The sequence below is a fragment of the Pangasianodon hypophthalmus genome, chromosome 23 (assembly GCF_027358585.1).
Source record: "Pangasianodon hypophthalmus isolate fPanHyp1 chromosome 23, fPanHyp1.pri, whole genome shotgun sequence".
In the NCBI taxonomy this organism is placed as follows: domain Eukaryota; kingdom Metazoa; phylum Chordata; class Actinopteri; order Siluriformes; family Pangasiidae; genus Pangasianodon; species Pangasianodon hypophthalmus.
This window is the reverse complement of record NC_069732.1, coordinates 19588472-19603471: the sequence shown is the minus strand read 5'-3', so window position 1 is coordinate 19603471 and position 15000 is coordinate 19588472. Positions and strand designations below refer to the sequence as shown.

The 15000-nt window shown below is 46.4% G+C and overlaps 2 protein-coding genes across 6 annotated transcripts in view; both read right to left on the bottom strand.

Moving 5' to 3' along the window:
* The window catches only part of wipf3 (WAS/WASL interacting protein family member 3), a 40955-nt gene extending 26706 nt beyond the window's left edge, over window positions 1-14249 (bottom strand). Inside the window, exons 1-4 of one of the 4 annotated variants that reach the window (XM_034298462.2) lie at window positions 11585-14245; window positions 10885-10971; window positions 8008-8107; window positions 5023-5152 (exon numbers count right to left, since the gene is read on the bottom strand). In XM_034298462.2, the coding sequence (XP_034154353.1) occupies window positions 5023-5152; window positions 8008-8091 (214 nt within the window). In that variant the 5' untranslated portion in view covers window positions 8092-8107; window positions 10885-10971; window positions 11585-14245. Of the gene's footprint in view, window positions 1-5022; window positions 5153-8007; window positions 8108-10884; window positions 10972-11584 lie in introns of all 4 variants that reach the window. The other 3 variants (XM_053228418.1, XM_053228419.1, XM_034298461.2) reach the window with 3 other exon arrangements.
* Window positions 14250-14347: 98 nt separating this feature from the next.
* Window positions 14348-15000, bottom strand: part of LOC113536169 (proline-rich protein 15) — a 4669-nt gene continuing 4016 nt past the window's right edge. For both annotated transcript variants that reach the window (XM_026929984.3, XM_053228420.1), the window contains exon 2: window positions 14348-15000. This exon is cut by the window's right edge and continues 1158 nt beyond it. The gene's annotated coding sequence lies outside the window, so the exon portion shown is untranslated.

Here is a 15000-nt window from a genome sequence, read left to right as displayed (position 1 = left end):
TGTGTATGGGACACTGAGAGTGTGGGACACTGTATGTGTGTGTATGGGACACTGAGAGTGTGAGACACTGTGTGTGTGTGTGTGTGTGTGTGTGTGTGTGTGTGTGGGACACTGAGAGTGTGGGACACTGTATGTGTGTGTGTATGGGACACTGAGAGTGTGAGACACTGTGTGTGTGTGTGTGTGTGTGTGTGTGTGGGACACTGAGAGTGTGGGACACTGTGTGTGTGTGTGTGTGTGTGGGACACTGAGAGTGTGAGACACTGTGTGTGTGTGTGTGTATGGGACACTAAGAGTGTGGGACACTGAGGGTGTGTGTGTGTGTGTATGTATGGGACACTGAGAGTGTGGGACACTGTGTGTGTGTGTGTGTGTGTGTGTGTGGGACACTGAGAGTGTGGGAGACTGTGTGTGTGTGTGTGTATGTATGGGACACTGAGAGTGTGGGACACTGTGTGTGTGTGTGTGTGTGTGTGTGTGTGTGTATGGGACACTGAGAGTGTGAGACACTGTGTGTGTGTGGGGGGGGGGACACTGAGAGTGTGGGACACTGTATGTGTGTGTGTGTGTGTGTGTGTGTGTGGGACACTGAGAGTGTGGGACACTGTGTGTGTGTGTGTGTGTGTGTGTGTGTGTGTGTGGGACACTGAGAGTGTGGGACACTGTGTGTGTGTTTGTGTGTGTGTGTGTGGGACACTGAGAGTGTGGGACACTGTGTGTGTGTGTGTGTGTGTGTGGGACACTGAGAGTGTGGGACACTGTGTGTGTGTGTGTGTGTGTGTGTGTGTGTGTGTGTGTGTGTGGGACACTGAGAGTGTGGGACACTGTGTGTGTGTGTGTGTGTGTGTGTATGGGACACTGAGAGTGTGAGACACTGTGTGTGTGTGTGTGTGTGTGTGTATGGGACACTGAGAGTGTGGGACACTGTATGTGTGTGTGTATGGGACACTGAGAGTGTGAGACACTGTGTGTGTGTGTGTGTGTGTGTGGGACACTGAGAGTGTGGGACACTGTATGTGTGTGTGTATGGGACACTGAGAGTGTGAGACACTGTGTGTGTGTGTGTGTGTGTGTGTGTGTGTGGGACACTGAGAGTGTGGGACACTGTGTGTGTGTGTGTGTGTGTGGGACACTGAGAGTGTGAGACACTGTGTGTGTGTGTGTGTATGGGACACTAAGAGTGTGGGACACTGAGGGTGTGTGTGTGTGTGTATGTATGGGACACTGAGAGTGTGGGACACTGTGTGTGTGTGTGTGTGTGTGTGTGTGTGGGACACTGAGAGTGTGGGAGACTGTGTGTGTGTGTGTGTATGTATGGGACACTGAGAGTGTGGGACACTGTGTGTGTGTGTGTGTGTGTGTGTGTGTGTGTGTATGGGACACTGAGAGTGTGAGACACTGTGTGTGTGTGGGGGGGGGGACACTGAGAGTGTGGGACACTGTATGTGTGTGTGTGTGTGTGTGTGTGTGGGACACTGAGAGTGTGGGACACTGTGTGTGTGTGTGTGTGTGTGTGTGTGGGACACTGAGAGTGTGGGACACTGTGTGTGTGTGTGTGTGTGTGGGACACTGAGAGTGTGGGACACTGTGTGTGTGTGTGTGTGTGTGGGACACTGAGAGTGTGAGACACTGTGTGTGTGTGTGTGTGTATGGGACACTAAGAGTGTGGGACACTGAGGGTGTGTGTGTGTGTGTGTGTGTGTGTGTATGTATGGGACACTGAGAGTGTGGGACACTGTGTGTGTGTGTGTGTGGGACACTGAGAGTGTGGGACACTGTATGTGTGTGTGTGTGTGTGTGTGGGACACTGAGAGTGTGGGACACTGTGTGTGTGTGTGTGTGTGTGTGTATGGGACACTGAGAGTGTGGGACACTGTGTGTGTGTGTGTGTGTGTGGGACACTGAGAGTGTGGGACACTGTGTGTGTGTGTGTGTATGTATGGGACACTGAGAGTGTGGGACACTGTGTGTGTGTGTGTGTGTGTGTATGGGACACTGAGAGTGTGAGACACTGTGTGTGTGTGTGTGTGTGTGGGACACTGAGAGTGTGGGACACTGTGTGTGTGTGTGTGTGTGTGTGTGGGACACTGAGAGTGTGGGACACTGTGTGTGTGTGTGTGTGTGTGTGTGTGGGACACTGAGAGTGTGGCACACTGTGTGTGTGTGGGACACTGAGAGTGTGGCACACTGTGTGTGTGTGTGTGTGTGGGACACTGAGAGTGTGGGACACTGTGTGTGTGTGTGTGTGTGTGTGTGTGTGGGACACTGAGAGTGTGGGACACTGTGTGTGTGTGTGTGTGTGTGTGTGTATGTATGGGACACTGAGAGTGTGGGACACTGTGTGTGTGTGTGTGTGTGTGTGTGTGGGACACTGAGAGTGTGGGACACTGTGTGTGTGTGTGTGTGTGTGTATGGGACACTGAGAGTGTGGGACACTGTGTGTGTGTGGGGGGGGGGGGGACACTGAGAGTGTGGGACACTGTGTGTGTGTGTGTGTGGGACACTGAGAGTGTGGGACACTGTGTGTGTGTGTGTGTATGTATGGGACACTGAGAGTGTGGGACACTGTGTGTGTGTGTGTGTGTGTATGTATGGCACACTGTGTGTGTGTGTGTGGGACACTGAGAGTGTGGCACACTGTGTGTGTGTGTGTGTGTGTGTGGGACACTGAGAGTGTGGGACACTGTGTGTGTGTGTGTGTGTGTGTGTGTGTGGGACACTGAGAGTGTGGGACACTGTGTGTGTGTGTGTGTGTGTGTGTGTGGGACACTGAGAGTGTGGGACACTGTGTGTGTGTGTGTGTGTGTGTGTGTGGGACACTGAGAGTGTGGGACACTGTGTGTGTGTGTGTGTGTGTGTGTGTGTGTGTGGGACACTGAGAGTGTGGGACACTGTGTGTGTGTGTGTGTGTGTGTGTGTGTGTGTATGTATGGGACACAGAGTGTGGGACACTGTGTGTGTGTGTGTGTGTGTGTGTGTGTGTGTGTGGGACACTGAGAGTGTGGGACACTGTATGTGTGTATGTATGGGACACTGAGAGTGTGAGACACTGTGTGTGTGTGTGTGTGTGTGTGGGACACTGAGAGTGTGGGACACTGTGTGTGTGTGTGTGTGTGTGGGACACTGAGAGTGTGAGACACTGTGTGTGTGTGTGTGTGTGTATGGGACACTAAGAGTGTGGGACACTGAGGGTGTGTGTGTGTGTGTGTATGTATGGGACACTGAGAGTGTGGGACACTGTGTGTGTGTGTGTGTGTGGGACACTGAGAGTGTGGGACACTGTATGTGTGTGTGTGTGTGTGTGTGGGACACTGAGAGTGTGGGACACTGTGTGTGTGTGTGTGTGTGTGTGTGTGTGTGGGACACTGAGAGTGTGGGACACTGTGTGTGTGTGTGTGTGTGTGGGACACTGAGAGTGTGGGACACTGTGTGTGTGTGTGTGTGTGTGTGTATGGGACACTGAGAGTGTGAGACACTGTGTGTGTGTGGGGGGGGGGGGGGACACTGAGAGTGTGGGACACTGTATGTGTGTGTGTGTGTGTGTGTGGGACACTGAGAGTGTGGGACACTGTGTGTGTGTGTGTGTGTGTGTGGGACACTGAGAGTGTGGGACACTGTGTGTGTGTGTGTGTGTGTGTGGGACACTGAGAGTGTGGGACACTGTGTGTGTGTTTGTGTGTGGGACACTGAGAGTGTGGGACACTGTGTGTGTGTGTGTGTGTGTGGGACACTGAGAGTGTGGGACACTGTGTGTGTGTGTGTGTGTGTGTGGGGGACACTGAGAGTGTGGCACACTGTGTGTGTGTGGGACACTGAGAGTGTGGCACACTGTGTGTGTGTGTGTGTGTGGGACACTGAGAGTGTGGGACACTGTGTGTGTGTGTGTGTGTGTATGTATGGGACACTGAGAGTGTGGGACACTGTGTGTGTGTGTGTGTGTGTGTGTGTGGGACACTGAGAGTGTGGGACAGTGTGTGTGTGTGTGTGTGTATGGGACACTGAGAGTGTGGGACACTGTGTGTGTGTGGGGGGGGGGGACACTGAGAGTGTGGGACACTGTGTGTGTGTGTGTGTGTGGGACACTGAGAGTGTGGGACACTGTGTGTGTGTGTGTATGTATGGGACACTGAGAGTGTGGGACACTGTGTGTGTGTGTGTGTGTATGTATGGCACACTGTGTGTGTGTGTGTGTGGGACACTGAGAGTGTGGCACACTGTGTGTGTGTGTGTGTGTGTGTGTGTGGGACACTGAGAGTGTGGGACACTGTGTGTGTGTGTGTGTGTGTGTGGGACACTGAGAGTGTGGGACACTGTGTGTGTGTGTGTGTGTGTGTGTGTGGGACACTGAGAGTGTGGGACACTGTGTGTGTGTGTGTGTGTGTGGGACACTGAGAGTGTGGGACACTGTGTGTGTGTATGTGTGTGTGTGTGTGTGTGTGTGTGTGTGTGTGGGACACTGAGAGTGTGGGACACTGTGTGTGTGTGGGACACTGAGAGTGTGGGACACTGTGTGTGTGTGTGTGTGTGTGGGACACTGAGAGTGTGGGACACTGTGTGTGTGTGTATGTATGGGACACTGAGAGTGTGGGACACTGTGTGTGTGTGTGTGTGTGTGTGTGTGTGGGACACTGAGAGTGTGGGACACCGTGTTACACATTTTAACATTACAGTAATTAGGCACAAACACAGAGCCTTGCTCAGGAATGTTTGCTTTGATATAAACTTCACCACAACTGCAGTAACAGGGGTTAAAACTGGTAACTGGATTTTCAGTTCACCAAGAAACAACTTCATTATCAGCTCTAGAGTGTGATCTCACGTCGAGTAAAAAGCAGTGTGCTTTTATTCACATCTGTGCCAAATCTAAATTCACAACTAAACACCACTGACTATGACCATCCCCTGCCACAAGTCTGTGATCAGACTGCGCCCCACCCCTTCATCCCTGCACTAACGAGTCTGAACTGAATCACGTCATGTGACGTGGCAGATGTAACGTGAATTGCTCTGAGTTGGACTCACTGTTGAGGGTGGGAGCACTGCGGTCATTGACCTGCGTCACTTTTTTCAGTCTGGTTCCCTTCTGAATGTCTGCCAGGAGTGCGCTGCGGCCTCCTTCAGAGCACTGGATTTTAGGAGGCTCGGTTTGGGCCTGGGAAAGAAATACAGAGAGACATGAGCTGAAAAAAGGAGACTTTAGTTTAGTAGCTATACACTCCTGGGCAGAAAAATGGGCCAAGCCCAAAATCGGAAAAACAATGCTTTTAATGGTCTTAACATCAAATCGTTGGTCAGGAAATTAGCAAGAACTAAAGAAATGCACCCCTGAGAGCTCCTGTGCCACCATTTGCTCGTTTATTTTTGCCGCAGTGGGGGGCATGGGGCTTGATTCGCCCTCCGCCCTGTGTGTGTGGAGTCTGCATATTCTCCATGTGCTTCCCGTCCAAAGCCATGTGCTGTAGGCTGATTGGTATCTCTAAATTGTCTGGAGTGTGTGTGTGTGATTGTGCTGTGTGATGGTTGGCACCCTGTCCAGGGTCTGCCCTGCCTTGTGCCCCGAGTCCCCTGGGATAGGCTCCAGGCTCCCCACCACCCTGCACAGGAAAAGCAGCACAGAAAACGGATGGACTTTTTCTGCAGTGAGCTGCGTGGGGAAAAGCTAGAAACAGGGAAATTCACTTTTAGTCTACAGTATATTTCGTATATACAGTATATAGTCTTCTAACAACTAATGTTTTAAGAAAAAAGAATCCCAGAAGATATTTTTGGAAAATTTTGTACACCCAGACGTGTTAGTTTGAATGTTATATCAAACATTTTAATCATTATCATGATTTTATGTTTGCGTACAAGAAGGCTATAGAAGTGAATTTCGCTGTTTCTAGCTTTTCCCCAAACAGCAAAAGGAATCCTGCGAATCGAGGCACAGGAGCTCTCAGGAGCGCATCTGTTTCATTCCCGCTCATTTCCTGACCAGTGAATTTTTGTGAAGACCATTAAAAGTTTAATATTTTGCCATTTTGGGCTTGGCCCATTTTTTCCCCAGGAGTGTAGATATAAATCCCTACATGTCACATTCTGTACTGATTGTTGTTTACGAGACATGTCAATGGCTGAGTGAGATCCCCCATACTGGGGCCAAACAAAGCGCTCTACACTGTTAATACACAATTAATACTGCAGTTTTACACTGGGACTGAGTAAGAGAAAATTATTTTTTTATTTGGACTTGCTCTGAGGTGCAATTAATGCAGTTTGTTGCACAACTAAGCATGTACAAGACAGCTATCATTAGGAGTAGCTGTTACTGACACATACTAGGCTGTATTTGCCATACGTGAACATGCAACATGATGCCTGATGAGTCTTTTGACCATTTATGAGTTAAATAACTGAAAACAACAATCTATATCCAACACTTCTATTGGCGACCTCACTTCTATTCTATTCAGACTCACTTCTATACACTTCTGTTGGCGAAGTGCATGAAGTCAAGAATTATACACTGATCAGCCATAACATTCAAACCACCTGCCTAATATTGTGTAGTTCCTCCTTGTGCCACCAAAACAGCTCTGAGACATTGAGGCATGGACTCCACAAGACCTCTGAAGGTGTGCTGTGGTCTCTGGCACCAAGATGTTAGCAACAGATCCTGTAAGTTGCGAAGTGCAGCCTCCATGGATAGGACTTGTTTATCCAGCACATCCCACAGATGCTTGAGATCTGGGGAATCTGGAGGCCAAGTCAACACCTTGAACTCTGTCATGTCCCTCAAACCGTTCCTGAAAGAGGCTGCCATTAGGGAACACCGTTGCCATGAAGGGGTGTACTTGGTCTGCAGCAATGTTTAGGTAGGTGGTACGTGTCAAAGTAACATCCACATGAAGGCCAGGACCCGAGGTTTCCCAGCAGAACATTGCCCAGAGCATCACACTTCCTCCGCCAGCTTGCCTTCTTCCCACAGTGCATCCTGGTGCCATCTCTTCCCCAGGTAAGTGACACACACGCACTCAGCTGTCCAAATGATGTAAAAGAAAACGTGCTTCATCAGACCAGGCCACCTTCTTCCATTGCTCCATGGTCCAGTTCTGCTCACATTGTAGGTGCTTTCGGTGGTGGACAGGGTCAGCATGGGCTCTCTGACCGCTCTGCAGCTACACAGCTCCATACAGAGCAAGATCAGTGAGTCTTGGGCACCGATGACCCTGTTGCCGGTTCACCAGTTGTCCTTCCTTGGACCACTTTTAGTAGGTACTAACCACTGCATAATGGGAACACCCCACAACACCTGGCATTTTAGAGATGCTCTGACCCAGTCGTCTAAACATCACAATTTGACCCTTGTCAAAGTTGCTCAGATCCTTACGCCCATTTTTCCTGCTTACAACACATCAACTTCGAGACCTGACTGTTCACTTGCTGCCTAATATATCCCTCACCTTGACAAGTGCCACTGTAACAAGATATTTAGTCTTATTCACTTCACCTGTCAATGGTTTTAATGTTATGGCTGATCGGTGTAGAGTCTACACTGAGGCATCTAGGTATTTATGTCTATCATGATAACTGTTAGGCCATTCTGTAGTGGGGACCCACAGGCAATCAGGTTTAGAAGGGGACTCGTACACAAACGACCATTCACATCCTAGATAGATACATATAGGCATTAATGATGGAGAAATGTACAGTTTGCATGGGAGAGTGGAGTGTGCAGTGTACAGAAGGACCAGAGATGGCACTGCACACAGGGACAACTCAAATGACCTGTGGAGAGAGCCAGTCAGAAAATGTGACACTGCTGAGCGTCATCTGCCAGTGTGTGTGTGTGTGTGTGTGTGTGTGTGTGTGTGTGTGTAATTTTAGCTCTAATTAATATTGCAGATCTGTCCAGGTGGTTTGCAGGGTGAATGTGCTGATAAGAAGTGACTGAACCCATACTGTATGTGCAACTGTTTACATTTTAAATTTATACGCATTGTGTGTGTGTGTGTGTGTGTGTTTTACCTGTAGGACAGCTGGTGGGGGTGGTGGAGGTGGTGCTGGCGGAGGAGGAGGAGGAAGAGGAGGAGGAGGAGGAGGGATAGGCATGGCTGCTCTAACAAATCTGCAAATAACAGAATAGACATACTCTCACTCTCTCACTCTCTCTCTCACATCCTCACGTAAGCTGATTACTGGATATCCTTAAACTTTATGGCTAACTGGGATTTCTAAAAGCTTTGGCCTAAGCTGAGTCTCGCTTTCACATATACAAAGTTACAGGTTTCAGGTCCTGCATGGGTCTCCATAATCACACAGACTCCAAATCTGCAGGTGTAATATCTTGGACATAAAAGTCCCCACAGTCCAGGGGACGTACTAATGTGCTCAGCCTCAAGGTTTAACTGCTCTAAAACACCATGGAAGACTCCGTTCATGTATGGCTTCCTGCGTACATGTGTCCTGGGTCCAGTCACAGTACAGGTGTGAACAGAGTCCAATGTGTCTCGGAGACGCGTTGTGATCCGATCACTCAAACCACCTCCGGAGGTGCATATGACCACATAACATCTGCAGTGTGAACGCAAAAGCATCTTAAAGCGTTCCAGAGTGCAGCGAAGGACTATCCTAGCTGGAAAATGTGTAATCATTGCGAGATTGTCAAGTTTCACGAGATGGAAAGTTTGAAACAGCTTGAACAGGTATGAGATTCATGGGACATTTCCCAGGCTCGAACCTGGAACCCTGGAGCTGTGAGACAGCAACGCTACCCACTGTCCCTTAACTGATCATTCACTTTTAATGTGTCAGTTGGTTTATTTCTCGTCATTAGACTGACATGTATAAAATCTATGACATGATTGGAACTGTAATGGTAGCAAAGCTAAACTTTACATTATAGATTTCTATTCTTATTAGAAACCTCAACTAAACTAGCAACGCTTTTGAAATCCCCAAGTAATGCAGAAATTCTTTATCTTTAATTTGTGTTGTAATTATGCTATATACTGCACACTGTCAGTGCTACTGGTTGATATGTGTTGTTAACCATAGATACTTTACCATTCCCACATTATCTCCTTCTGTCTCTGTCTTTGACTATGGCTGTGTTTTTCTGTCTGTGTCTCATGTCGTTTCTCGTTTCCCCATGTTACTCATGCCTTACTGTTCCAAACATCAGCACAATCACTATGAAGTCTATTGTTTCTTCATTCCACCCCCCTTTTTCCTAAGCTCTATGTTGTGCTGGGCAGGAAATTTGTCCATCATGACAACAGGAATTCAGCTTCCTCTCTAGGGTAAAACTATCTGGTTCTCCCACAATGGCCAGCAGAACTTTCCCCGAGAATGATCAGGGCAGAAGCTGCATCATGCCTCTCACTATCCACTCTGTCACCTCACAGCCTGTAATGAGACTGAAAAACTCTGATCTCAGAGCAGCATTTTAGAAGCTACTTCCATGTGCCAGAGGGCTCAGAATATACAATGGAGTATATTGTTTGGGAAGTGTAACTGCCTAACCTCCGGCAAGCCCACAGTCTTACAATGGAAGAAGCGAGCCATTCTGAGCTGAAAAACATCGCTGAGCAACGCAGCAGCCAATTCCTTACTATTCGTCTGTGTTCAACTTTCAAGAATGCATATAAGAGGACAATGTTGAATAATTAACCCAGGATTAATGAAGGATGTGGTAAATAAAAAATAATGTTAAAAAAGAAAAATATCATCTTCATTTTGATCATTGTGAACATTTCTGAAACTGGCATTCTGAAACCTCTCTGCAGTCTGCTCATCAAACCTGATTAGGAGATGGACTGCAGATCATTAACTACAGGAAATCCTGTGGTTGTTCTTGCATTCTGGGAAAGTTACTGGAAAGATGCGAGCTGTGTACTGAGGCATTCAGCTGTGCCGCGTGTTTAGTGCTCTGAGAAGTGTGCTAGTTGAAAACAGACTGCTTCTTGACAACAACCGAGCAATTCTCCAGAGCCTCATTAGGAACATGGACGCAGTGGAGATGACGCACAGGTTTCTGCTGAAGGACCTGTGTGGAAAATTGAATGCGCTTGTGGCATAGTGCGTAATATAACACTATACAGAAGTAACACACCTGTGCTGGAACAAGACAGTGAGCAGCATAAGCTACTGGGTTCAGCGAATGTGGATGTAAAAAATGTGGAATTTTGTGTAAAAAATGTGAAATCAGTGAGCCAGTGTCTATAAACATCCTTTGTGTTGACTCCCTTACTTTATTTTGATATTCTTTAATTAATGCCAGTAATATAAAACGACAATGTTCTTGATGCTACACTTAGCTCCTGACCTAGTAAACTGATGTGTTTTTGATATACTACAAAGATTGAGAGAGGGAAAGGGGGATTATGGACTGGATAATGTCCATACATCAGAAAGTCCACGCATTTCCCATGCAAAGGCTCAGGTCCAATGTGACTCCTTTTTCCAGGTTCGTCTAAAACCCCCTGAAAGTGAGCTGCTCGACTGTACGCTGGACGACTGCATGCTGTCGACTCTCAACTGCTGATTACAGGGTTACTCTAAAAGTTCCCTAAGTCACGTGTAACCTCGCCACTTCATTTTGTCTGAGGCTAAACAGTAAAATCCGTGGTGATGAGCCACTGCGCTACATGTACACCACATGCACCTTCTCAGATAATAGAAACACTAAAGGTACAAGACATGTGCCAGTGACGGTACCACCCCAGCCCTGAGGAGAGGTACAGCTCAGTACTGTTCTCTCTGAGTGTCTCTGATCTTCAACACTGAGACTGCAGTGTACTTCAGGTTCTCTTATGAGAGCAGTTTCATAGGAATTTCATTTCACTTACAGAGTTAACTTACTGATCGAGCTGTTCATGTTTAGAAAACCAAAGTGTACTTTACCTTAGAAAAGAAGCCTTTTTCCGGTCGGTCTGGGTGGATCTGTTAGAAGATCAGTCAGAGGATCAGTCAGAAGATCAGTCAGAGGCTCTGTCAGAGGATCAGTCAGAAGTTCAGTAAGAGGATCAGTCAGAAGTTCAGTCAGAAGATCAGTAAGAGGATCAGTCAGAAGATCAGTCAGAAGTTCTGTTAGAGGATCAGTCAGAAGTTCTGTTAGAGGATCAGTCAGAAGATCAGTCAGAAGTTCTTTTAGAGGATCAGTCAGAAGATCTGTCAGAGGATCAGTCAGAGGATCAGTCAGAGGTTCTGTCAGAGGATCAGTCAGAGGTTCTGTTAGAGGATCAGTCAGAGGATCAGTCAGAGGTTCTGTTAGAGGATCAGTCAGAAGTTCTGTTAGAAGAGCAGTCAGAGGATCAGTCAGAGGTTCTGTTAGAGGATCAGTTAGAGGTTCTGTTAGAAGATCAGTAAGAGGTTCTGTTAGAGGATCAGTCAGAGGATCAGTCAGAGGTTCTGTTAGAGGATCAGTCAGAGGATCAGTCAGAGGTTCTGTTAGAGGATCAGTCAGAGGTTCTGTTAGAGGATCAGTCAGAGGTTCTGTTAGAGGATCAGTCAGAGGGAGCTCGCAGTGCTCTCCACTCAGCCTGGAGATCCTGTTACTCTCAGCCTGGGTTATAATTAGACAAACAAGAAACAGACTACACACCTCTGTTCAGAACTTTCTCAGGCGCTCCTGGCCTAAAATCCACACTTTCCCACTCGACTTGTTTAAAAGGTTGTTTAACTGGAAGCTCAGTAAAAGATCTACAGTGTGAGTGCAGGAGTTGTGAAGCCTGCAGCGAGCTCTGCACACGTTACACCACGGCCGTTATCTGCGTCTGTCGCGCGCACTTCTGGAGCATGACGCAAACGGAATGCCATATGCAAATGAGGTGGGGCAGTGGGCGGGGCTACACGGAAGGAAGAAGCGTCTCACCTGAGGTGCTGAAAATTTTTTTTAAATCTTTATTAAACATTTTCAAGTAACAACCAGGCATTATCATTGTTGAGCATACCAACAGGAGAAACACTGCGCTCTCGTGCGCCAGTATTATAAAGCAGATAATAAAAATAAGCTCGGCAGTAAAGGCTGCTCAGGGTGAGTGGGAGGAGGCATGATCAGGAGGCTTCCTGCGGGGTTAGGACACAACACCTCACCTCGCCAGCTTTAACAGTGCGCATGCGCGCCTGGGGGAGTAGACTTAAAACTACTGCATGTATTAGCCTAGTGGTAGAAAAGTGTAATCGCGGGTAACCTGATGATGAGGATTTCCCATCCCACTTACTGCCAGTCCTATCAGCATGACTGACACTAATTACTGGCTGTGCTGTTCAGTGTGAAGGGCAGACAGATGACACAGATGAAATGTAAAGCTATATAAAAGACCCCTGTACACATTTCCTGGGATGATGCCTCGCATGAAGACTTGTCTCACGCAGCTTTGCACAGGGAGGATGTTTTTAAGAAACTCTTCACTGAGAGTGCTGAGTGTTTTTTAGGTTTAATGTTCCTCTGCCAGCACCTTGTGCAGAGTGGAACAGAATTAAGCGAGTAACTGGAGACAGCTCTGGCATTTCCCAGCCATGAGCCGAATAATTACACACATTCACATGGCTCAGGGCACAATGCATCTTTAAATACGGCAGCAGAAAAGACTACAATAATGAGAGATTTTCACACCATCACAGCTTTTCCAAATGTAACTGGGGAAATAGAATGCACACACACAGCCACGAAAGCAAGCTGTTTACCATATATGGTGATTTGGGGGCAGTTCTATATGTAAATGGGTGTGGCCGTGCACGAACAGAGCAGTTGAGCATGTGTGCTAAGTGGCAGTTCTCTAGCACATACTGGGTTAAACACAAAATTAGCACTTGTTCTAAACTTTTCAACCCCATTTATCAACTGTGTGTACACATAGCTTTGTGTGTAAACTGGAAAGAATGTGATTTATCAAGTTATTCTTGTGCATGAGGGTGTGCATACATTTAGAACTACTCCTGACCATGTGCATCCAGGAACCTCTAGCAGCAGAACAGTGTAATATCAGTTAAACTGATTATGAGGCGCTCCCATCCCACTTAATAACATCAGCGTAATTAAGAGAGAGATTACTTACTGCAGTGCTGCCAACAGGGTGCAGCAGACAGGTCATGGATGAACTGGGAAGTAAAATCATAATAAAATGTGAACACTGATGGGGATGATGCAGATATCATCAGACAGATGATTGGCTTTGGAGCTGGCTTTGCTGAGAGTGATGAGCGGCTCATCAGTGGATTTCCTGCATCATGCAGTTTCAGTTGATCCTGACAAACCACATGTAAAAGAGCCAGATAAACCATTTTTGTATTACTCTACTTTGTGCAACAGTATCTCTACTTCATTGCTGGTGAAGTTCATCTCCTTAAAGCAGGAGTGTCCAAAGTCCAGCTCCGGGGCCAAACGCGGCCCGTGGACAGATGTTAACTGCTCTGCTTTCACCTGACAGTGGCAGCAGACTGTGTTAATCACTATTGCTAAATCACAAGAGCCTTTTTTTCTCTGAATGCACCTGCTAATTAATTTACAGAATGGTCTTCAGTCATGGCTACAGACAAAAAGCCAAAGTTAACAGTGAGAAGTAGTGATTTCTGGAAGCCACTGAGCATGGAAAACGGTTTGTGAATTCTTGAAATAGTCCTTAATTAAAGTTAAACAAGTATTAAAAAATGACTATTTAATTTATGATTGTTAGATTGTCCACTTACTTTTGGTCCCTGAAATTGGGGGGTGATCACATATAAAAAGTGCTGTAATTCCTACACCATTCATGATTTTGAAGTATGCTTTGAATCTCCAAATTTTAATGAGGTCCAATCTGGCCCCCTTTGAAAAAAGTCTGGACACCCCTGCTTTAGATCATTTACATTCCCCGTGTCGCAACAAGCAGCTGACTGGGTTTTAAAGGGAAGTTGCTTACCATATATGGTGATTTTTTTCATCAAGGTCCATTGCGCAAAGCTGTGCGTACACACGTGCAGTAAATGGTAATTTACTCGTGCATACTTGCGGCTCTTCCGCACAAATTTAGAACTTGTTCTGTGCACATCTTCATAAATGAAACCCCTGGTGTTAAAGTTTAAATGAGTTCAGTATAACCAAAGTTGCCTGGTTTGTTCGGAGTCATGTGATTACATGTAGGCTATTAACAAGTATGCATTCTTGTGTTTCTTAAAATTATATCTCTGGTAGTTTCAACGATATTGTACATATAAAACAACAGAATATCAGAATTGCCCTGGGTACAGTGTGGTATGATGAGAGAGAGAGAGAGAGAGAGAGAGAGAGAATGTTGTGACACAGGACTTGTCAGGCCTAAAGATGACAGCCTGGAGCAAAGTGACTAACATTATTGCACACTAAGAGGACTTTAAATGCTGTAGCTCTGAACACGTCTTTTACTGACAGTCTGACTACTCCACCCTTTACAGCAATTACACTTGTGTCTTCACACACATGAACAGTGAGATGTGGATATGAATGGATAAACCTTTGCTGGTATTAAAAACAGAATTTGTGTTTATTCAGATTTCTTTATTTACAAGGTCATGCTACATTTCAAAAATCTGATCGCAATAAAAGATTTGCCTTTTTTTTGTCAAGTGTTTAAAACCTATGTTTAACTGAAAATCTAAATATAATCTTAATATTAACTTCAAGTTTGTGTTGCCCGATCTTAATCTTTTAAGACTACAGGCTTGCATAATAATAAACATAATAAAAGAAAGTTCCTTCTGTACTTCATATAACCTTCTTTTAACCCAGATATTTCCATCACGTCTGCGTTATGTTGCGTTCTGGGGAACGCTACCACACCTAATTCAGAGGCCTCATACAGCTCACACAGCTCTATCCTAATTCAGTAGCTGACTCTGTGTAAATCATTTGTTCAAGATCAATTTCTTTGCACCATATCAACCTTCATTATTCATGTATAGAGAGGTGTAAATCCTTCCATCCAGTTTCTCTCATGTTTAAAGCTCTCTGTTCTGTCTGTAGCTTGGCTGTGGATGGAAGCTCATGGCTTCTAAAAACAA